General features: G+C 41.8%; 3 protein-coding genes across 6 annotated transcripts; 2 read left to right on the top strand and 1 right to left on the bottom strand.

Annotated features, from left to right (window-relative positions):
* The first annotated feature begins 2520 nt into the window (after positions 1–2520).
* mmadhca (metabolism of cobalamin associated Da) lies at positions 2521–5569 on the top strand. Of its 3 annotated transcripts, none has more exons than XM_053417435.1 (8): positions 2521–2562; positions 3009–3054; positions 3345–3486; positions 3617–3834; positions 4033–4138; positions 4243–4364; positions 4451–4537; positions 4698–5569. In XM_053417435.1, the coding sequence occupies exons 2-8, from the start codon at positions 3043–3045 to the stop codon at positions 4914–4916; spliced, it is 906 nt and encodes a 301-aa protein (XP_053273410.1). In that variant the 5' UTR covers positions 2521–2562; positions 3009–3042; the 3' UTR covers positions 4917–5569. The 3 variants fall into 3 exon arrangements, with proteins under 3 accessions (XP_053273410.1, XP_053273412.1, XP_053273411.1); XM_053417437.1 differs by having other exon boundaries at positions 2521–2908; XM_053417436.1 differs by having other exon boundaries at positions 2521–2931.
* A 586-nt stretch (positions 5570–6155) lies between these two features.
* On the bottom strand, positions 6156–8043 carry lypd6 (LY6/PLAUR domain containing 6). Its single transcript, XM_053417615.1, has 4 exons — positions 7899–8043; positions 6625–6723; positions 6398–6528; positions 6156–6320 (listed from the first exon to the last, which is right to left on the bottom strand). The coding sequence occupies exons 1-4, from the start codon at positions 8017–8019 to the stop codon at positions 6156–6158; spliced, it is 516 nt and encodes a 171-aa protein (XP_053273590.1). The 5' UTR covers positions 8020–8043.
* A 4565-nt stretch (positions 8044–12608) lies between these two features.
* pspc1 (paraspeckle component 1) lies at positions 12609–20451 on the top strand. Of its 2 annotated transcripts, XM_053417411.1 has the most exons (10): positions 12609–13120; positions 13681–13830; positions 13935–14086; positions 14309–14404; positions 14510–14706; positions 14807–14891; positions 15048–15153; positions 17115–17172; positions 18906–19042; positions 19378–20451. In XM_053417411.1, the coding sequence occupies exons 1-10, from the start codon at positions 12701–12703 to the stop codon at positions 19696–19698; spliced, it is 1722 nt and encodes a 573-aa protein (XP_053273386.1). In that variant the 5' UTR covers positions 12609–12700; the 3' UTR covers positions 19699–20451. The 2 variants fall into 2 exon arrangements, 1 of the variants encoding a protein (XP_053273386.1); XR_008334115.1 differs by lacking the exon at positions 17115–17172 and having other exon boundaries at positions 19378–19519.
* Positions 20452–23721: the final 3270 nt, after the last annotated feature.

The raw sequence follows: 23721 nt of genomic DNA, 5'->3' as shown, positions 1-23721 counted from the left end.
CCATTTCCAAGGCCCCTTGGAAAGTAAAGAATATACACATTTATCGCATTGTCATAAGAGATTAACGAAAGAGCACAAGTCAAAAGTCATAATGAATTATTTCTTGTGTATTTCCACTGCAGTTAGTTGCTCTTTACTTTCATCACTTTACTTTTCTAACTCAGCCAAGCATGAATATGTTTTTGCAACATTTCTGCTTCTTATATTTTAATTTCTTGCTTTTCCTCCAAATGAGCAAATTAAAACTGTGCATTAAAGGAAGTGGATGCCTTATTTCTGGTAACATGAATCAACCAGCATCTTTTTGTGTCTGTAGAAAACACTCTCCCAGAACTCATCTCTGTTTGTTGGACTTGCTGGAGCCTCTTTGGTGACTTTATTCAGAGATTATTATAAAACTCACCAATCCTCCAACCTTGCACCTGGTGCTTATTTGTTCAAATGGGTTCCAAAATGCTCCGAGCGTTGTCGGCAGTGCTGAACTGTTCAATTATTTCCCAAGTGCAAGCCTGGGGTTTGCAGCCACTAATGAGGCAGCACTGTCTATGCACTCTTATTCTGTTTTTCATATAATTCTGTGTTGTTTCAGGAGGAGCTCTTCATGTATTTTGCATTAGGGCCCACAGTGACGAGGTTCAATCAGGGAAGACAGCACAAGTTCGAAAATGCATTAATATGAATAATAGCCCCATCAGTGAATTCAATGTAAAGGATAACACCATTTAAATAACAAACACTTGCTGGTTCCAGTTCATCATCTGAATAAGTTCTCTTCCTTTCTGTTTTATGCAGCTGTGAAATCAATATTTTTCAATATGGAGTGACAGTCCCACAAGATCACAGCAAATACTTTCATCATGTTAGTTATTAGTAAAAATAATTGCAAGGTGCATCTTGAATGTCAGTGAAGCTGCAGATCATCTCACTACGAAAGATGAATTTCCAGCAGTGACTTTCTTCGATGCTCTTCACCTCAGAGACAGCCTGGGGTGAAGAATTCATTTGCCAGCTGCTTTAGGATGCTGGTACATGTTTATCTGTATGTGTGTGTGTCTGTGTCTGTGTGTCTGTGTGTCTGTGTGTGTGTGTGTGTGTGTGTGTGTGTGTTTGTGTGTGTCTCTGTGTGTGTGTGTACACCCCCCAAAGGGGCTTCATGTTGGGTAGATGCTGTGTTGCTGTTACAAATGATCCTGTGGGAGACTCACTGACAGCCTGGCTCTTTGCAGCTCCACATATGGTTCGGGATACACACACACACACACACACACACACACACACACACACACACACACACACACACACACAATCACAAATAAACATGGACACATCACGTTGCTGCAGCTGCCCACAGTGGGTGAGGCATGTTGGTCCCGGGGTAAACTCCCACTGCAAATCCTGTCCGCTCAGAGAAAGTGTCAATCAGCTTGTCCCAGTCAGCTAAAGAGATGTGTACACGCCAGCAAAATACACTTGACTGGTCGTCCTTGTCCTTCACGGCCTCTGACGGCAAATAACTCTGTTCTATTTTTCTTCTTTTAAAACTCTATCGATCGTGGGTGGTGATTTTGCTGAGCGTGTTTCTCTGCAGACTCCCTCATGGGAACTGTCCAGTACAAACACACCAGGTCTTTAATCAAGTGAAAGGAAAGTCATCACAGTTGTTTAAATGGCATTAAAAAGATATATGTACAACATATATATAATAAAAGGCTTTTGTCGTGACTGTACAAGAGCAGTACAATCCAATTAGAGATGTTCCGAAAAAAACCACAGCACAAATAAAGCCAGATTTGAAGCCAGAGTCTAGTATCGATCCAGTGGATACACATTCTCCACCAATCGTGAGTCAGACTCAGCTGTCGATGACATTTCAACCAATTTTTTAATCAAATTACTAATTAAAACCAAACATACTGGGAAAATAAACCCTTCAACATACACCAAGCAGCTTAGGGACATTTTATTTGACCTGTCCACAGACATGGAGGCGAACGGGTTGACGACCTGCACTGCAGCCAGCGATCAATACACTTTGGCTTCACTTCTGGGGATCTGACATGTCGTCCATCTTCATACACAAACTCTGTGGCTTCATCTTGATTTATACACCCAGGCGACTAGGTGACACGGCAGGTGTTGATAAGTTATTGTTTATATATATTTATATATATATCATGAAAACTATAAGTAGTCCATTTAAAGTGTGAAATACACAAATAAAATCCTCATTGAATTTAAAGGCCTCACAGGAGCTGATGGAGTTCTGTTCAGGGTGGCATTATGGTATCTTGTCCTTTGCTGCCATCTTGTGGACAACTTGGGAAATGCAGCCTGATGCGCATTAAACAAAAGGTTGTTTTATTGTCATAATAAGAATATGAAAAAACACTATTCCACTCAGAGGAAGGTGAAGTTTTTTAAATCCAAACTTTCTGCTGCACTTATTTAACAAACACTCAAAATATATGCTTGTATAATTTCGCGGGGGTCTGTTTGTCCCTCTCGACTTCCCGTAGTTTTATCGTATGTTGTTGTGAAAGCTGGTTGGTGCGACAGAAGCAGGTCTGAACAACATGTTCTATGTTTAATTTAACCTCGTTAACTCACTGAGATTTGTATTTTCTCCCACAGATTCTAAAGACTATCGCTCTCTGCGTTGTTGCGTGTTAGTTGTGTAACGTGTCGTCATAGTTAAGCGCGTTTAAACACTGTTGACAAAATGGGGGAAGTGTCCCATCAGCTGATCGGCTAGCTGCACTGAGCTAACAGCCGCAGCTAGCTTGTTTGTGTTTTCTGTTTCCTCGTGTGTAAACGTTAAATTCGGTGGGGACCTCTGAAGAACCAGGCTCGATCCTGCTTGTTTTCACTGCTCCCGTTAAAGACACACGCGTCCATTGCATCACTACAGGTGCTAACTCCAGCTAGCTGCAGGTTAGCCTGTTGTTTTCATGCCTGAAGCTGTGTTTGGGGTTCGTCATTAGCTCCAGTAACACTTCACTGTCACACAGGTTCACGAGGTTAACGCTGAAGACACAGATCAAGATGTCCAGCAGCGTAAGTAGCTCAACTACTCATGTTTGATAATTGCTCTGAGACTTAGAGATGTTTACTGTGTGGAGATAACTTTAGAATCAGGCATAACATCAGTGCAGCTTACACACAGGTTAAAAGGTCAATTTGTAAGTTTGTTTACAGAATTAAACTTCTTTATTTGGGTCATTAGTTTTCGGTGGCTGGTGTTGCAGTGGTGTAATGAGAAACTTAAGGGATTGTGTAATGTTTGCATGTGTTGCTCTTTCGTAACCTGCAGTCTGCTGATGACAGAGTGTCTCTTGTCTCTGCAGGTGCTGTGTGGTCGAGGCAGGTGGATCCTGTCTCAGCCAGCGGGCCGTCAGGCACTAGCTGCTCTCAGGTCCAGCAGAACCAGAACCTTCTCGGCTGCAAGCTCAGATGAGCCGTATATAAGTGTATCTCCCACAGACTCAGGTGAGGCAGTCATAATAGGAGTTAAGCTCCATTTTGTTGAAGAGTAAGGGTTGTGGGTTTAGCAGATGTTAAGCAAAACAAAACCTCACACGGGCGACACCCACTAATGTCCTGGCTGTGTCCTCTCCAGGCCCCAGGACTGTGTGGCCCGATGAGAACATGGGACCATTCGGACCTCAGGACCAGCGCTTCCAGTTACCGGGCAACGTTGGGTTTGACTGCCACCTGGAGGGCATGGCGGACCAAAAGAAGGCTCCAGTCCACAGGACGGTACCTGACGTGCTGACGGCACCGAGCAGCATAGAGCGACACCAGTTCATACTGGCCCAGTTCGTCAGCGAGTTCCAAGTAAGTCTTTGTGTATTTCTTACTCTCTGCTGACAGGACAAGAGGTAGCATTGTAGACACTGAGGTAATTTGTTTGCCTTAAAAGTAAAAAGTGAAAGAAAGGTTTCGTTACTGGTGTAAAAAACGAATTTGAGGGCTAAGGGTGTTGTGTTGATTTTCATTGTATTTTTATGCAACGTGTGTCTTTGTGTTCACCAGGAAAAACTGGGTCCTTTATCTTTGAGAGTCCACAAAGCTGAGCAGTATTTTACCCAGACAGACACAGACTGCTACATCAATTCCTGCCCTGAGCTGTTGAGGAAAGGTAAACAAAGAGAAATCCTCCTACACAGAGACTCATAACGTAAAGTCAAGAAAACTACGATGCCTTAGTAGAAAACTCAATTTGTGTACCTGTGTGTTTGTCAGATCTGGAGCTGCTCTTTCCCGCTGCTCCCACAACGTCCATCACAGTTGTGACGGTGACACAGAGGAGCCTTCGCTGTGAGGAGCCGGTGGAGGAGCCGGACCAAGATCAGCTGCTGCACAGAGTCAGTCCTCCAGCATGAAGAGTCCTGAAACGTGAGCTGCATCGAGCTGAAGCAGCTGCTGATTGTGTTTTCTCTCCTGACCTCAGTTTGTGAGCGGAGCCAAAGAGATGTGCTTCGCTCTGTGGACAGCAGGATACTGGGCCGACTTCATCGACCCAACAACAGGAACAGCTGTGAGTTATTCTGTGTCCTGGTTGTTTGGTATTCAGTCTTACAGCCTGTCTCTGTCTCCCTGCTGAACTGAATGAAGGCCACTGTTACATTATTCATGTTTCTAAACTGTTATTTAGAAGACAGCTGTATGATTCTGATGAGCGGCATGTTTCCCTGCAGTTCTTTGCGTCTCCATCAAGTCAGACCCAACTGCAAACAGACGCGGGCCTGAGGGAGCTGGGCTTCCACATCGAGGTGTCGGGCTCCTGCACGGTGATCCGACACATCTTGAGAGGAACGCCTTTGTTTGTCGGGACTGTTTTCACTAACGCGCCTAGATACAGCAGAGCCATCGCCAGACTACAAGGACTTTCAAAAATACTAGATGAGGACGAATAGGCTTTTTTTCTCTTTAGAATATTTTATACTGAGCAAAATCCAAACAAATCACCTCTATTTATGGTTTGAAGAAGCTTGGATGTGAATGTACAGTAGTGTTGATACATGGTTTGTGTCAGCGGACGGTTTGTCTCAATGCAATACACGGCAGCTGGACCAGGGATTTATTACTAAGGACTTGAATGAGACTGACATTTCAAACCCGGCTTATCTCACACTACATCCAGGGAGAAGTGCACTCGGTGCACAATGTGATAGTTGCCATTTGAAGAAAGTCTGCAGGAGGATTTTAAATGATGGAATCATCCTGTTTTATAATATTAGAAACATGAATTTAACATGGAAACCTTTCAAATCCAGGCAGCTGTTTTAACTCGTGTGAAAAGATCCAGATTCAAAGTTGCAAATCCGGTGAAAAAAAGTTTTTGAAGAGTTACATTTAAGCTATTTTAAGGCAGTTTTGAAATTGTAATTTTAGAAAGAAAGAAGAGATTTAAAGGCCGTGATAAGCTGCTGGAGTGGAACTAAAAGAACTGGTGAACACTGTGTGTATGTACAGTGCTCTGTTGTTTCTCCTGAAATGTGGATAGTGTCTGAGTTGAGGCATTACACTTCAGAGCTGCTGAATAAAGAAAGTGACCTGGCTGAAATGACTCTATTTGTTGTAGCTGTGAGTATGTTTGTGTCTCATTTTCATAATAAGAGTCCTTAATATATATTATAAAATATACAAAAAACTAGTTTGAAATACTGGGGGAAAAAAGACCGTTCAACGTTTTGGAGTATTTGGCTGTTATTAATAAAATCTCTCAAAATGGTTAAACTACAACGCGGTTATAATTTTAATACTGTTGCAAAGTAAACATTAATAAATCAACCAAAAATCTTTTAACAAAAGTAAAATTGCCTGACAGGAAGACAAGTCTAATGGAAAGGGAACATAGTGCAGTAGTGATGTGTCTGAACGCAGTGTTATCACATTTAGATTTTTCCAAATCTCAAATTACAACTTTAAATTGCATTTTCTGTGACTCTGAACCTTCTGGAAAGTTTGAAACACCCTGATGCGGTTAGATTTTTATCACGCAAGATAAAATAAACACAAATTCACACGCATCTGTTTTCTTTTAGCAATATCACAAGATAAGGAAGTCAAAATTGTTCTTCACGTCTAGCAGATTTTTTTAAAAAATGTCTCAAAGAGTTCGACGATGTCCCACAGATGCAAAGTTCTTCCTCTCAGCCCGGTCCAGCTGTGAGGATGATGATGGTGAAGAGGCTCAGCGCCGCAGGAGGTGGAAGCCTCCCGCTCGAGCTGACCACAGAAGTGGAGAAGACGGCGTCGCTCTCGTTCCTCGGCACCAGCACGTTACAGATGTTCCCCTCGCAGCAGGACGAGCACACCTGACAGGAGACACACACATTCATGATCTGTGACTTCCCTGAGTGGCAATGCAGTTTCATCCAGAGACTCCACCTACCTGGTAGCCATTAACGATGACATCAGTACAGCCAGTATAGAGACAGTCCTCCAGGGTGGCACAGCTCTTGGTCACAGACACACTGTGTCCATTGTGGTCCATCATGTGGAGTGTGGAACAGTATTTGGTCTCTGGAAGACACAGTCCCCCTCTGATAATCAATCCTCTTGTACCATTTCAACCACAAACCATTTGGACAAATTGTTTATTGTGTGATTTGAACTGACCTTTGGGACAGTACACGTCCGGCGCCCAGCGGTTGCACTCGTAGTTATCTGCAGCGTCTCGACACGTGAAGCACTTGAAGCCACCGGGATGAGGTGTAGCTATGGTGGACACACACACACACACACACACACACACACACACACACACACACACACACACACACACACACATGTAATGATGATATTCATATTAATAAGTCATCTTCAGTGAACTTTACTTTGAATAAAACATGTGAAACAACACATCTACTTGGTGTTTGCAAGATAGACACAATAACTTCCCTTCTATGGTAGTGGATAATAAAATGATAAATATTTCATATTATAGAAGCACTTGAAGCCACCGGGATGAGGTGTAGCTATGGAGGACACACACACACACACACATGTAATGATGATATTCATATTAATAAGTCATCTTCAGTGAACTTTACTTTGAATAAAACATGTTAACGTGTGTGAAACAACACATCTACTTGGTGTTAGACACAATAAGTTTACTTGTATGGTAGTGCATAATAAAATGATAAATATTTCAAATTATAGAAGCATCACAAAAAACGTTGGGACAGTCTTTGTTTGAGTTTTCATATGTTGTTTTTGTTGACTTCCAATGGTTTGTTGCTGAGGTCCCAGAAAGTGCATTGTTGTCTATGAGGTGTTTGTCGAGTTGCCGGCTCTAACTTTAAACCTTAATCACTCTACATTGTTTTCTGTAATCTTCATCAATGTGATTAGCCAGCACCATTAAGTCTGATTAGGAAAACACACTAAGCACAGGGTCTGCGACAATAACAAAACACTGTTGACTATTCTCATGACCCACGTGGCAGACGTCAAGTTCATACAGAAGAGATTTGTTCTGCAGACAGACAGTGAACATCGGCTCCGACGCGCTGATCAAACAACGAGATGTTTGGCTTTCCCATTGGCAGGAGTCATATCTGCACTGAGAGCCGGGATGTGTTTCAACAGAGACAGCTCCGGGTCTCAGGGTCAGCAGCTTTTCAATCACAGGACAAAGCCTGTTACTCACGAGACACACACACAGAACTCAGTCTCAGCCAAATCTTTTATCTTATGATCCTTTTGCTTATGGAGCCAAATCAAGGCCAATTCTTTTCTTGAATTTAAAATTTGAATTGCATTTATTATTATGGAACTGTTTATTAAAACTGAAAGTAAAGGATAATTTGTTTCAGTTTCAAATCTATAGTTACACTGTTTTCGTGGTTAGAGCACACATTCTTTTCACAGTAACATTCTGCTCCTACTCGAGGGATGCAGCAGGACGATGTCTTTCATGGTGAAGTCCCGTGACTGGACGGTTTTCAGCCAATGGGCGATGTTGATCACCAGCAGGACCCAGGCCACAGCTGGCCAGCCCTCCATCATGGGCCCCAAAAAGCTTCATGCACTCAGGCCTGTGGAGGAGAGAGAGGGGCGGAATTATCAGCTGATGATTTAAATAAAATCCAGATAAACTTTCATTCCCAATTTGCAAAATACACATTTGCCTCTGACAACAATTCTACAGATGTTACTTGAGACTTATATCTGTGCTTTGATAAATAGATGTTAAATGTGAGTAACAATACAATAAATCACCATTAAAAGAGCAAAGAGAGCATCACAACAAGATGCTTGAATACAGAAAACAGAGAGGATACAAGGACTGAGTCTGTGATCAGCTGTTTGTGCTGCTCATGCTGTGAGCCTGCTTCATTATTTAAGCGTCAATAGGAACCCCTACTCTTAGCATCCGTCCCCGGATATGATTAATTGCACGGCAAGGGGCTGGAAGACATTTATTCTAACAATTAACATTGTTCTAACATAAAGATGAGTTATGTTCCCGTCACAAGCCCCTTACATCCTGTGGGAATTCAACCATTAGAGTCGCTGCTTGCCAAATGCTTTTTGTTCCTCTGTCATGCAATAGGTCGCCCATTAGTTTAGTCAGCATGTTTACTCGTCTGTAATTGGGGCTCCATAAAAGAAAGGAACAGCAGGTCTAACATTTACATTATGCCTCCCCCATATACAAATGCATGGGCGAAAGACAATCTTTGTGTGTTTCTTGACTCTTTTTGCCACTGTTAAATAATTGTTTTTATAACATTTTCTTACATATGATCTAGAAATGATCCGTGTCAAGTCTCATCTGTGTCATCTGCAGTTTAATTCTAAGATATTTTTCTGGAAGCGTGATCAGTTGAGCTTTTCTGTTCCACTCGGGAGCAAAATCCTCTTCGTGGATTCACTGAGATGTCAGTCAACGAATTAAACACCAGATGACCTGGTTTCGATCACTGGAGTTGTCTGAGTTCAGATGCCTTTTAACTCAGTGTTGTGTAGTTTATGTATTTTATCCCCAGGCGTTATGGTCGCTGTGTGCTTGTAAATGCTTGTTTTCTTTGCATTATCCATGCTCCAATAAACTGATCCAGGTCTTTGAGACTCTGGCTCCAAATACAGCGTGAAGATGCATCGTCCATCTTTATTTGCAGTCTGTGTTTCACCGCCATCGGTTGTGATATTTCAACTTGCACCTCGGAAGTTGAGTTGCTCTCTGGAAGTTAGACTTAATGACGTTATTATTCGGAAGGATTGGGAGAAGTCTTTCAGCCCATGAGCTTAGATTCATTAAAGTCCTGCTGCTACTGTATAGCTCATAATGAAATGCTGCACGCTGAAAGGAAAACTCAAGATTAGCTCTCCAACTCTGAGCTGTCGGATAGATGCTCGGCCTCGCCTGGAGAAAACTCCGGTTTGAGTCTGGAGGGCAGGGATTAGGCACAATGGCCCCCTGTTACAACTGGAGAGGAGATGGAGGGCGAGGTGGGGGCGTTCAATCAGCGCCGACCCACTCCTCCGGGTCCCAGTTACAAGGCCACGCAGGGCTGAAAGAATCTGAAGGAGCGTAGCTTGTAAATCTCTCTGTCTCTCAGGACAACGAGGGGGTGAGGTTCACAGATTGTGAGTGTAGAAGTTGATGAGTGGGGCTGAAACGTGCAGCTTCTCAGGCAGTTGTATTAATGATACACGACAGGACACATCCACAGTGAAATAGAGACATGTTTTTCTTCCCTGTTCTCTTATAAAACACAAAGAATTACATTTAGAATACTATCTGACTCTCCCCCCCCCCCGCGCTCCTGACCTCCTCATTCCGGAGATAAGTTGTGTTCATCTGCTGAATCTGATGCGATAAATCAAGTCCCCAGAGGTCCAGAGGTTGAGGTGTGCTTTACACAAATATATAACTTTAAATATATCTCACGTATTCCTGAACGGTTGTGGAACATAAATCAAGGCAAACGCCATTTAGGTCTCAGCGTCCAGGGCTGTGCTGTCAGAGATCTCATATATTTAAGACTGAAAGACGCACTTGACACTAAACATTGTAAATATCACATGTAAAGTCGTGCAGAAAACAATATAACTTATGGGATATTTGAAAGACATGTTTGCAGTCCGGATGTCGAACATTTGTATAGTCGGACAGATAAACCTGAATTACTATAATTAGTAATAATGAAGGCATTTGCACTCATAAATATTTAAACTGACGTTCTTTGGGTAGTAAAATAACGCGTCAAATGGGAACAATTTAATTGGTTAGATGAAGGAAAAAGGCTCCATGTTGCTCATGCGTGTCTAAAGAATACTCAATCAAGTTTCAGGCCACCAGGGTATTTTCTTTGAAGCTCAGCCGCGGCTCAGCTCCATCGACCGGACGCACATCAGGAGCTCGACTTCTGTCACACAACTGCTCCTGAGGTCAGAGATCCACAGAGTACTCCTCAAATATTATAGGAACTCTTACAGTAGTCCTCCTACTTTGTGTTGTAACACTGGTGTCTTGCATCAGGTCAGACAACCATCACACAGACACACACACACACACACACACACACACACACGGTCTTCACCCCCATGCGTCTCCACACTGAGTCAGTGCATGACTGTAAGATATTACGAGGTCCCTCCTGAGCTGTGCATCCCATAAAATGCTTGATGTCTTAAAAAACATTGTTTACTATGGATTTAAAAAGGTCAACGTCAGACCAGTGACTTCTAATAATAAACACTTGCATGGTGGAGTAAAGAATTAGTAACTTAAATGGTTTTACTTTATTTATTCATGTGTTTATTCATCATATTGACAGTTGGCCTTGACTTTTTAGAAATGGACTATGAAATAAAATGTAGAATTGTAATAAATAATACAGAAAAATATTTGATCCTTGATCCTGATATGATTACATGTTACTGAAATTGATTGTTGTATTTTAATGTAGCAGTATTTTGAGGTTGTGACTGGTGGAAGAGAAAAAAGTGCTCTATATAGTTAAAAAGTGAAAGCATAATATTCTATAAATTACATATCTATATTTGCAAATAGACTTTACAGTGATGCTCACACATTAAATCCCATTTTAATCTTGAATCAGCACCGTTATTAGTCAATGATATTCATGCACGACACACAACATGTCTTTAAAAGTCTCTGTAGTACTTGATAATGTTACTCACCAGGCTGCGTCTCCTCCTGGGTCTGCAGATGAGAACCAGTGAACTGCTGCTGTTGCTGCTGCTGAGAGGAGGAGGGCGCTGCTGCTGCGTCACCGTGACGTCACCACCATGCCCATCTGCCCCATCAGGCACACGAATGATACCTCCCACAAGATGTCTTATTTTCATTTACAGACTATATATTATCTCATAGATAATAAAGAAATAACAAATCGATACAATAATAAAGTTTTATTTACACTATTCTCTTGGTTCTCATTCACGAACACCATGATGTAAAGATTCTTACATTAAACCATCTGGCACATTGAATCGTAAGACACACATAATAAGTTATAGTTATAGAAATAATAATAAAATAAGGAGTTATGGGTCTTAAAGTCATAGAGAAAGCAACTGACATGATTCTAATACATGTTTATCCCCATAATCCCAATTTAGATCACACATCACTGTTTCTCAGATATGTAAAATATTCCAAAGTGATTGAAGGCCTGAGCTGCCCCCACATTATTTCACTTTACACTTCCTATGACCACTTCCTGATACACATTCCCTGAGTACAATGCACGGTATGTGGACAAACCCAAACATAGACTCATCTTTGACAAGCAGCAGCCCTTTGACCCGTCTGGATACATGATCCCTGACAGGAGAGTATGAAGGACAATAGCAGCCCTGCAGACACTTGTCAAAAAGAGGAATTTCAGTTGCATTTGCACACAGATGTGCTACAGTATGTGGACAGGTGTGTCAGTCGTTTAGAAAAAAGAAGCTTTTAGCAGCACCTGAGAAATATTCACATCCTGCTCAAATGACAAAAACACATGCAGTGAATGTGTTTGGGTTGGAAATATGCTAAGGGCTCATTTATTTTGTGTGGGATTTAGAAACCTCCAAATGCTGCTTATGCATAATCCCAGTAAAGTGAGTGGTTTGGTCGCTGGTTTCCATTTGTTGTGCAGAAACCACAAACTGAACTGGTGAGTCAGTTGATAAATCAGTATCATGACTCTGTATTTTGTTATCTATTTGTATGTATATAGTTTTCTGAATAATATTCCAGGCAAAGGTTGCAACTATATGTTGATTTCTATCATTTTCTTTCCATGTCCATATTAATTATTGGTCACTTCCCTTGCTGGGTTCTGTGTGTGGAAGTGTTTCCTGTGTGTTTTTATGTAAAATCATCTAAAGCTGGTAAAATGTTGTTGGCCATTCAAATTCATACAAAAATTAAAAAAAGTGACACTGTGCACTGTATTTATTCATCATCATAATACGAATACAGTGTATTATTATTGTTATTATCATTATAAAGTCTTATTCTCAGCACCCCCCAGCTCTGACCCCCAGCCTCCCTGAGGGGGCGTACCGATCTCTCACGTACGCCACTGGTTGGATCCACAAAGCGCTACGTATTGTACGTAAGCAGCCGCCGCCATCTTTGGCAGTGGAGAGGTGTGCAGCATCCTCAGCGGCTCATTGGCCCCTTTTCCTCCCACTTCCTCCATCACAGAGACGGTGCAGCCCCGGCATGGCGAACCGACTCATGCAGCACGCGAACATGCAAAGCAACAACTCGCCACAACCACTGAAACGCGAGCAGGACTCCCCGGCCTCGGAGCACTCTCCTTCGGGGAACAAAGACAGCCCCGCGCCGCCGACTCCCTCTCCTCCTCCGCAACAGCAGCCGCCACAGATGGAGCTGTCCCCCGCGGCTGAGGCAGCGGAGGGACCCGCCGAGGGAAGCGGAGACAGACCCGAAGAAATGACCCTGGACCTCACCAGCTTTCGGAAGCCCGGAGAGAAGACGTTCACCCAGCGGTGTCGCCTCTTCGTCGGGAACCTGCCGCTCGACATCCCGGAGGAGGAGTTCACCGACATGTTCGCTAAATACGGCCGAGTTAACGAGGTGTTCATCAACAGAGAGCGGGGCTTCGGCTTCGTCCGCCTGGTACGTTCGAGTCCCGACCGCCTCACTTTGAATTCTCTGTTTATCTGTTCTGCTTGTTTCACGTGTTGACTGAAAACCATGGCTACGCGGAGCTAGCTGCTAGGCTAGCATTAGCAAACATGCTAGTAAAGCTCTGTAACTTCATATCATGGTATTACAAGTTGCTGGTTGTGTTTTACTAAGTTATGAGAAGGTTGGGTACATTTTAAATATTTCAGATTCGATACAAATTTACAGTTTTGAGTCAAAAGATACTGAATGTTGACGTTTCAGTGTTGACAGCAGGTTTTGTTTTGCTCTTATCACGTCACTTCCGTTGTGATTGCTCCACACATCACATAATAAATACGGTTTGTGTATACATGACACCTTGTGATATTGTGCTCTGGCATAACAAAATAACACTTAAATAATTAAAGCTAGAGCAAATGTTAAAGAGTAGGAGACACAAATGTATATCAATACTTATGACAGTTTTAGTAGTTACTTACTCTGCAGCCAAATACCATATGTACCCCAGTGATGTGTCACCATTCCCAATTGTATGCCTTGTCTCACAGGAAACCAGGACGTTGGCAGAAATCGCTAAAGCCGAGCTGGACGGGACCATTTTGAATAATCGGCCAATCAGGATCCGCTTCGCTACGCACGGCGCCGCCCTCTCAGTCCGCAACCTGCTGCCAGCCGTGACCAACGAGCTGCTGGAACAGGTAGAGTGGGGACGACCAGCTCTACAGAATGTCTGCATGTCAGTTGATTTGCTTGATATCTGTGGAGTGAAAAGTAACCTGAGAATCACCTGGTCCCCCTTTAGGCCTTTTCTCAGTTTGGGCCGGTGGAACGGGCCATTGTCGTGACCGATGACCGCGGGCGTCCCTCGGGGAGAGGCATTGTGGAGTTTGCCAACAAAGTGGCTGCACGCAAAGCCCTGGAGCGCTGCACGGAGGGAGCACTGCTTCTGACCAAGTAAGGAAGGTGGGGGGGCAGTGGGTCTCCGGGGGTGAGCACACAGAACTGGCTGGGATTGAATGAGTGCGTGGAGTTATTTCTGCTTTACACTGTGTGGGATATAAGTGTGAAAAGGTGGCTGAAAAAAAACTAGTTCTGTATTACCCTGAGTAAAAGACATACTGGAAGTTAGGTTGTAAAATGTGAGAGTAACACATTCATTGAATTCCTTCTCTTCAGCACACCTTGTCCAGCCATCGTGGAGCCCTCGGACCACTTTGATGATGAGGAAGGATTCCCTGAAAAACTGCTGCAGAAGACTCCGAGATACCACAAGTAAGTACAGAGGGGAGCTGTTGTCTAATGGTACAAATACATTTTTGTAAAAAAATCTGTCCCTTTGTTTCTAGTGCGGTTTTGAACCCATCTTTCTTTTCCTAGGGAACGGGAGCAGATGCCACATTTCGCCCAGCCCGGCACGTTTGAGTTTGAATACTCGTCTCGCTGGAAAGCTCTCAGTGAGATGGAGAAGCAGCAGAGAGAGCAGGTGGACAAGAACATTAAAGAGGCCAAAGAGAAACTGGAGGCCGAGCTGGAGGCGGCCAAACACGAGCACCAGCTCATGTTAATGAGACATGGTAAGGGCTGTTTGTTGTGTGTTTGTTCAGTGCTCACTCGATGCCACATTTCATGCTGCAGTCGTATTGGTTGATAAGGAGAATATTGACTTTATTCCAGATTTAATGAGGCGTCAGGAGGAGCTGAGGAGACTGGAGGAGCTTCGTAACCAGGAGCTGCAGAGACGACAGCAGATAGAGATGAGGTGTGTCACTTTTCTTTGAACAGACCATAATTTCTTCTATTTGTTTAAAGGGAACCTATTCTGCCTTTCCCTATTTCCTGTCAAGTACATGATGTTGCAAAGTCAGTTGTCTATTTGACTCATCTTCTTCTTCTGCATCTTCCTCCCTGTCGGAAGACATGATGAGGAGAGGAGGAGGAGAGAGGAGGAGATGATGAGACACAGAGATCAGGAGGACCTGAGACGCCAACCAGACGGCTTCAAACCAAACTACCTGGAGAATGTGAGTACAGCTGAAATGTCTGCATTCACTTAAACACACGTCCAGTTACATTACAAGAAAGATTAAACCAAAGCACACACATTTATTTTTCCGTCATACAAATAAATCAGAACGAAAGTAGAAATACATCATGTCATACTTCAGCATACTTTACTTGATGTTCTAACAATACGGTGGTGAATTCTCATGGTAGTAAAATCTCAGTTGTCAGTATCAAAATAGTTGCATAGTGTTGTTTCTTTTTCCAGCAGATAGAAGGATTTGAATTATTGAAATGGAGGAGCCGTGGTATCGGTTTACATCACAGTACAGTGGTAGCTTTCAGTTCATGTCCTTGAGAAAATAGTCCAACTACACATTGTTTGTCTGAATGAGCTAATTGAGCTAATTTATTGCTGAGTTGTGTGTATTTACTTTGTCTTTATAAGATTAATTAGCGCATGAGGGATCTAGATGAGAGTAGAACGTATAGTTTTGCTGGATACAGTACATATTGATTGGCTACCAAATACATTCTTTGAGTGGGAAACATTACAACATACATGCAGTATATGGCCCAAATCTGAGCTCGACTACTGAACCTAAATCATGGCTAGCATCAATCTTCAAATATTCACAGAATAGCTAATTGATTTGATTACACAGTGCTTTTAAAAGCAATGGGCAGGTTAGGCTTCACAGTGACTAAGAGCCATTATGTAAATGTGAACAAAGTGTGAATGTCTGTTGGTGTGATGCTGTATGTTGTTGTTGTCATAACTTTTCTCTTCAAATCCTGTGCTCCGTTTAGACGTCCTGTTGGAGTCGGCATCTTTACACATACTGTACATAATAAACTCACATGCATCCAGGACCCTCAGCAGAATATAATGAATCACAGCCACAGCTTAATGTCCTCAAACCAAGTGTTATTTTAGGTATTTAGTCATAGTCAGAAGTCTTGTTGCTAGGTACGTTTTAGTAGAAAGTATTATACATTAATGTAAAACATTATTTCAAACCATATGTTAGAGGACTTTTCTATCATAAAATTACATATGATCAGCTATATCCCTCCTACATATTATTATTTTCACATTCAATCATAACTTTCTCTTTCTTACTTTTTATATGCTGGGAATTGTGGATTATTATTAAAGATGGATGTTTTACAGAATGTAAATCAGGCCACCGTGGCCCTCTTGTGGACAAATAGGTTAGTGCAGGCTTTAGTATTGTAATCCCAAACTGATAATTATATAGGTAACATATTGCTAATTTTACAGGTAAGTATATAAAGAATACAAAAGTTCAGGTTTACAGCTTTTGCAATAACTTTTCATCCAAATTTCCATTCATTTAGCCCTTGTGAGATTAGATGCATTATTTGGGCAAACTTGAGTAGTGTGATACTAGGTTATTGTCATATGTTTTTCATGTATTTATATTCTATAATCATTATTTTTATATTATATATTATTTATTTAAAGCTGCATTTCGACACTTTGAGAGCATTTGCATATTGATGTTATAGTTTAAATGATATTGACCCATTAACATGGGCTCATATGTTTTAGGTCATATATGTCCTGCTTGTTTAATAGTGATATTATGTATTTATAAACAGGATGTGTATGCATAATGTGACAGGATGTGAACAAATGTATGACTGAATGGATAATAATGATAATGCGACATTCAGCAGCTTGACTCATTGAGCAGGGTCCTGTTTGTCTGGCCCTCTTTGTAGATGTAGACACTTGAAGTGAACTTCCATCAGCTTCCCAGTGAATTAACAGCTAATGTGGCTTCTTGCCAGAGTTGCAGTAGAAGCAAGGATGAGTGGTTGGGAATCATAAACACAGCCACGGATAATTTACCTGGTTATCTTTTACAGTGCGAGTGTTGTCCTGTGGGCGATCTGCTGCAGGCCTGTACTGTAGCAGAGTTTTATTCTCAAGGCTCTTCTTCACTTCTTGCAGAGAGAACAGGAAATGAGAGTGGGTGAGCTGGGCCCTCGTGGAGCCATTAATTTGGGAGGTATGGGCATGATTGTGAAATGAGGACTGGTTGATGGAACAAACAGAGATTATAAGTGCTTTGATGTCATTTTACATACTTGTTCTCATTTGTCTCGCATCCCAAGTGAGTTCTTTTCAACAAGATGTAATTTGTGAGAGTTCAATTTTTGAGGCCCCATTTGGTGTCAAATGCACTCACTTGGTATGTGGTACAAAGGGAGCAGAAAACATCCGATACCACCTGACTACATGATGTCTGAACTAACAGATCACACAGTGTGCTGAGCAGGGCTCTCATTGTCGGGGTTGGGGTGTCATAGTTTGAGAAATCCTCAGTCCTCGAGCTCTCATCCTGAGTCGTATGCAGATGTGAAATCATAGATCATAATTTTCTTTATCGGGAATCAATGGTAATAAGAGTTAAACTGCTGGTCATGATTTAAACATGTTTACAAGTTGAATGTCCTTTTCTTTGCATCAGGATGAGGCACTTTGTTACTGAGGAAATAATAATTATTGACAAGAATCAAACAATATGAAACTAAATTCCTCAAACTAAAAGCTGATCTGCTCTGCAGGATGAGGGGCCGGGGTCTGAGGTCAGATAGTCAGACTGTTTCACAGTGGCTCTTCACCACACAGAGAGTGTTACCTTGGATTGCACATCACCTTTACAAACGGCAGTGCTTCATTCCTATTTACTTCCCCTTCTCAGCTTTAAACTGGAAACAATATTAGGATATTTGATGTGTGGGGGATTCTTCTATTATGTCTGAATGTTGCGGAGTCTAGTTGATATTTCTACAACATTATGTAGTAAAAAGAACTAACAATGAACTTCTAGTATTTAAAAATACTTGTACTGGTACTACTGTACTACAATTGCAAAAGTGTGCAACTTTATTTGAGTGAAATATCTTTAATGCAGCATTTACTTGTTGAAGTTCAAGTGTGTGCTGGGAACCAGTGGAGGAATTCTTTAGCTTGGTTTTTATTTAGTTTGAACTTTACTTATCTTGTCCGTGCAAGTCCTGTCTAGTTCAATGTGGGCTTCTAACAACCTCATACGAGTGTTGTCTTTATTGAAGGTGATGTGCAATCCAAGGGTTAGTTGATAAAATGTCCATTTGGTCTAAATTTAAGTTAAAGTGTGAACCTCTCAAGCTGCTAATTTCACAGTCTTCAGTCTCTGTCCCTGTTAAAATGTAACCTTCATATTTCTTGTGTAACATGTTTCAGCATCTGACCACGGTTTTAAATTAATTGTTTTTTTGGTTATGAATGACATTCATGATATTCAGATTAACCAGCAGGTGTTAGATCTTTTATTTTTGCTTGAAGTTTAACATCAAGACTTAAGCATGCAGTTAAGTGTGTTTTAAATGAGTAGCAATGTTTTGAATACCAATAATTAAGGGGGATGCACCATTCTAACCTCATAGTAGTTAAAATTCTTAAACTTCTCTCCACACGCATCTAATTTTTACCTGTTTTTGACAATATCCTGGGCTGATAGCAAGCAACGCTTGTGATGCTTATGTTGACTGAAACCACCTCTTCTGATCTGCTATAAGTATAGAGCAGAAAAAGAGGATCAGTCTCTTTTTGTAGGAACCAATCATGTGCATCCCTCAGCATTTAGGTGTTAAGTTCATGAGAAAAGCATACAGCTACAAAAGTTATTTTGGGGAATTAAATGTATTTCGTGTAACTTTCCAATGACCAACGGCTGTGCTGTTGTTTTGCATGTAGACGGCTATAGCCCGACCCCTGCAGGGCCCGGTGGTAACCAGGGTCAGATGATGACCATGAGTGGAAGGGGAGGAGCCATTGGCGGAGAGGGAACTGCTAATATGGGCACACCACTGATGTCAGAGAATGGAGCCATGGTAATGTAACAGGAAAAACAAACAATCAAATATGCTGTCAGAACATTGCCTCAATGTGTCTGTATCAAAAAGTAAATAGTTTGAATTTGATCATAATTCCACCATTAAATGCTTTATACTAAATGATTGTATTAAACCACATAACTAATAGACACATTTTTCTCTCTCTCCCTTTTGCACCTGGATCAACCCCGATTGACGAACTTTGAAAAACTTTTTGGATACAATGAATTTAATGTTTGACCGCCAAACATGCGTCCATCCCTATAATATCAACACAATCTCACAACAAACCCACTTCCCTTTTTGTAACACTGACCCCTCTGGAACCACAGCGAAACGATAGATACCCGCAAGGTGGACAAATGGGGGGCCGACCAGATGTGGAGTCCCCGAAACTGCAGCAACAGCAACAGCAGCCACAGGCACATCCGCAGCAGCCACATCAGCAACAGCAGCAACAACTACAACAACAACAACAGCAGCAGCAGCAGCAGCAGCAGCAGCAACAACAACAACAACAACAACAGCAGCAGCAGCAGCAACAGCAGCAGCAACCATTGCCCCCCCAAGTTGCACCAGCTCCAGGATTTGGCAGGGGGAGTCCAGTAGGGGGCGTCTTCGATGGGCCAAATAGCAAGCGCCGCAGATACTAACTGGACCGTGTTCTCATGGGACTTTTGTTACTGAGCCTATTCTTGTTTTTTTTACCTAGTTGTTGACCTACTGTTCTCCCTGTGGCTTGGATATGTTTTATTGAAAAGAGCATTTTCTTTGTCTGTTTTGTTTTTTGAAGGTCGTCAGGTCGTGTGTAGGGTTCAGGGGATTTATTTGCAGAAACTGAATATGTTACAGTAACTATGTTCCCTCAGAATAAGCCTATCCATGTGTTGTTTTGCCGTGTTTCTAGTAACAAGGAACAGAGAAACAAAACACTGGCTTCAGACGAGGCCTTGGGAATTTATATGTATGCTGAAGGATGATATACGTTCTCCTACACACTTAGCAGGGTGTGTTGAGTTGGTTCATTGTGCTACTTCACCACTAGCTATCACTAAATCCTACACACTGACCCTTTATGTTTTTTTGCAGCACAAGTTTCATAGTTTACCAGGGAAGGAACTTGCAGTTGCTGTTGCTGCTGTTGTGCTGGTTCGACTGTATGAAGCTGATCTGTGGGACGGTTGAATTGATTTCAGATTGGACATTGTTTAACATCAAAACCAGACTAGTGCTGTCTGGGGCCATATACTGTCTTAGTTCATAGGTTTTGTTCTTGTTGAATTTGATTGTTTGCCTCCCTGTAAACTACTCAGAACTAATTTAATGTCGAATCACAGTGGAGGAGATTTGAGGCTTCGGTGCAGCCTGTACTTGATGGTCAAGAGAAATAAATACTTTGTAGGTAATCTTGTTTCTTTGTGGTTTGAAATACTTATCTCTAACATTTACTAAACTCCCTTCTCAGGTTGGCAAGTTAGACACATCTTTTGAAGCCACAGGGCAGATCTGATCCAGATTGGGTCAAGTTTAGGGAAGATGGGTGAAATTAATTAAACTGTCCACTAGTCCCAATTAATCCCCACGTTTGGCTGCAGAGGGTGCTATTACATAATGTTGCTTGGATCAAACTTACTTTGAATGGGGTTTATTTAAGCCGTTCTTAACTGTTCTATAATTTTAAAATTACATGAAAATACTTGCTGGTGCTTGAGCAAACAAGTACTCGGCTTTCTCTGGATCTGGGAAATGTGATAAACACTGACCAGGAGTCACGGATGCTAAAGATTAGATTAATAACAGGTAGATGCATTTCATTTTTCTCTTGTATCGTAGAGCACACACACATCAGACATCTGCCTTCACTCATGCTCACTCTTATTTCATAATAACTTCTTATAATAAGATGCTGCTTGTAGTTCTCTCCCACATCCAATTTTCAGTTTAATCAATGTGTGAACCGTTTTGTCTCTTAAAACACAGCTCTGTAGATGTCTCAGATTTCTTTACCTCTTTTCTGTTGTAATAAATTGGTCCACGCCAGAGAATGTCATTGAATATACGTGAAAGTTGGAATTATGACTCTTCTTTCTACAATCAGAGTGATATTGATACTCTGCTTGGAAAGTGTGTTTGCAGCAGGAAGGTTGGGAGGCGGCGAGACGTGCTGCTTTTCTTTGCCATGCCCAAGGCTGTTCATTATCAACATGAGGGAAGGTAATCATTGAAGTGATCCAGTTCTTAATGGGGCTGATTGTGGCCAATTTGGGGAATGAATCATCTGTGTCCCTCACTTTGTGGCCTCGTTCTCCTTTAGCCCACTTTATGGCCCACTTCTGTTTCTAGAAGAACAATAGATTTGGGGGCAACAGTTGTTTTTTCCCTTTTGAAATCCACTACCTCCTTTATATTCCACCCTGCATTTGTGAGGCCTCAAGAATTCTATTTATCAGTTCACTTTTTTAAACATCGTGTCATATCTGCATCACAAGGCAAAGAAACCGTCTCTGTCCTTCAAAGTTTGAATGTGCCCTACATTACAACCTTGTGACCTAGATGACAGTCAATACTGCTCATGACTGATTCCTAGGGACTGGAAGCTAAAAGTGATGTAGTCGGGTTTATTTACTTTTTTAAATGTCTCTCCCTATTTCTGCTGACATATACACAACAGACACACATATACACAACAGACAATCCAGGTCTACAAGTCCATCCTCTAGCAGACTGAGCTTGCTTTGGGTTATCAAGTCCTACTCACTGACACTCGGTAAAATTATGAAGTTATACACATGAAAGACTTGAGCACCCAAAGAAAGAGACCTGTGTGTCTCTGGTCAAGTTTCTCAGCTTCTTAGACGATGGGTCTCATAAGAATCAAACCAGCAACCTCAGAGCCCGAGTCATGCTCCAACAGACTGAGCTACTTGATCTGCTGTTTACTTCTTAAAAGCATTTCTCTAAAATCCAGCTCCCAATGCAAACCACCAACGATCCGTTGAAGTCCAACACTCTGTACATATAGAACGTCTGTTTTGGCATCATCCTCCTGTAGTGTAGAGGAAAAGCTTCTGGTCTCGATAGCAGAAGATCCTTGGTTCAAAACCTGTTGAGTTTAGCTTTAACTTCTCTTGTGATAATGCACTATTCATATAGAACATCCGTTAAAATAAAACTATCATCCTCCTCTGGTGTAGAGGAAAGGCTACAGGTCTTAATAGCAGAAGGTTCTTGGTTCACAACCTGATATAGTTAGCTTTAAGATCTCTTGTGAAAATTGTATTCTACATATAGAACATCTGTTAGAGTTATTCCATTGTCTTTCTGTAGTGTGGAGGTAATGCTAAAGGTCTTTGAACCAGAGGGTTCTTGGTTCAAATCTCACATTAGACAGTTTTCCATTCTCACATACTCCATGCAATTTAAAAAGAGACTTAACTCAATTAAAATTAAATAACACACTTAGTCAAAAAAATCTATTTTTTTAATGGTACTCTGCACAATACTAAAATGTATATAGCATTCTCCCATGCTTTTAAGGTAGTTGAATAGCTGCCTTCTCCCATGCTTTGCATGGGAGAAGGCAGCTATTCAATTACCTTATCTTCAACTACCGTGTCTGGCCAGAGCCTAGTTCTGGCCAGACACACATTGCTGGACTTGCCCAGTCTCTGGGTGGGGGCCTGGGCTCTTTCATGCTGCTATTCATCATCCACCTGCTCCCGGAACAAAGCAAGTTTGGCTCTGGTCAGATTTGAACCAAGAACCTTCAGGAGCCAAGTCCCACAGCATCTCCACCAGGCTAGCGGAGGTCTCCTTTAGCGCTGTTAACAGATGTTGTATTTGTCCTGTTCATTTGGAACATGTCAGCGATACAAAATTGCCCCAGAATGGATTTGAATGGGAGAATGTAAATTGTCTCTGGTCAGACTTGAACCAAGAACCTTCTGGTTCGAAGACCTGTAGCCTTTCCTCAACTCTACAGAAGGACAATGGATAACTTTTATCAGACGTTCTTCATCTATAGTGCATTTTCAGAAGAGAACTTAAAACTAACCTCAGCAGGTTTTGAACCAAGAACATTCTGCTATCGAGACCTGTGGCCTTTCCTCTACACTACAGAAGGACAAAGGAATACTTTTAACTAACGTTGTATATGTTGAGTACATTTCTACAAGTGAACTTAAAACTAACCACAGTGGGTTTTGAGCGAAGAACATTACACTACTGAGACCTGTGGCCTTCCCTGTACGCTATAGAAGGACAATAGAGTTGCATAAACGGAAGTTCTATATGTATGGTGCATTTTCACTTGAGAAAACTAGTTAAATGAGCTTTGAACCCAGAACGTTCTTTTTCCTGACCAAGTTGCTCAGTCTGATAGAGGATGGACTAAGCAGTCTGAAGTGGTGGGTTCGATTCTTATGGGAGTGCATCTTCTAAGAAGCTGAGCTACTTGACCAGAAACACACAAGTCTCTGTCTCTCATGTGTATAATTTCACTCAGTCTCAGTGAGTAGGACTTGAGAACTCAAAGAAGAAGGCTTGTGTGTCTCTGGTCAAGTAGCTCCGCTTGTTAAAGGATGGACTTTCATAAGAATCGAACGCACGACTTTTGTTTCTTATTGTTTAGTTTTTTTAACTGTTTCCTATCATCTACCCTCACTATTCATTTTTAA

Source organism: Pleuronectes platessa, chromosome 24, assembly GCF_947347685.1.
Source record: "Pleuronectes platessa chromosome 24, fPlePla1.1, whole genome shotgun sequence".
NCBI classification, from domain to species: Eukaryota; Metazoa; Chordata; class Actinopteri; order Pleuronectiformes; family Pleuronectidae; genus Pleuronectes; species Pleuronectes platessa.
Note: the sequence above shows the minus strand (reverse complement) of the source record. Positions and strands in the feature narration are given on the sequence as shown.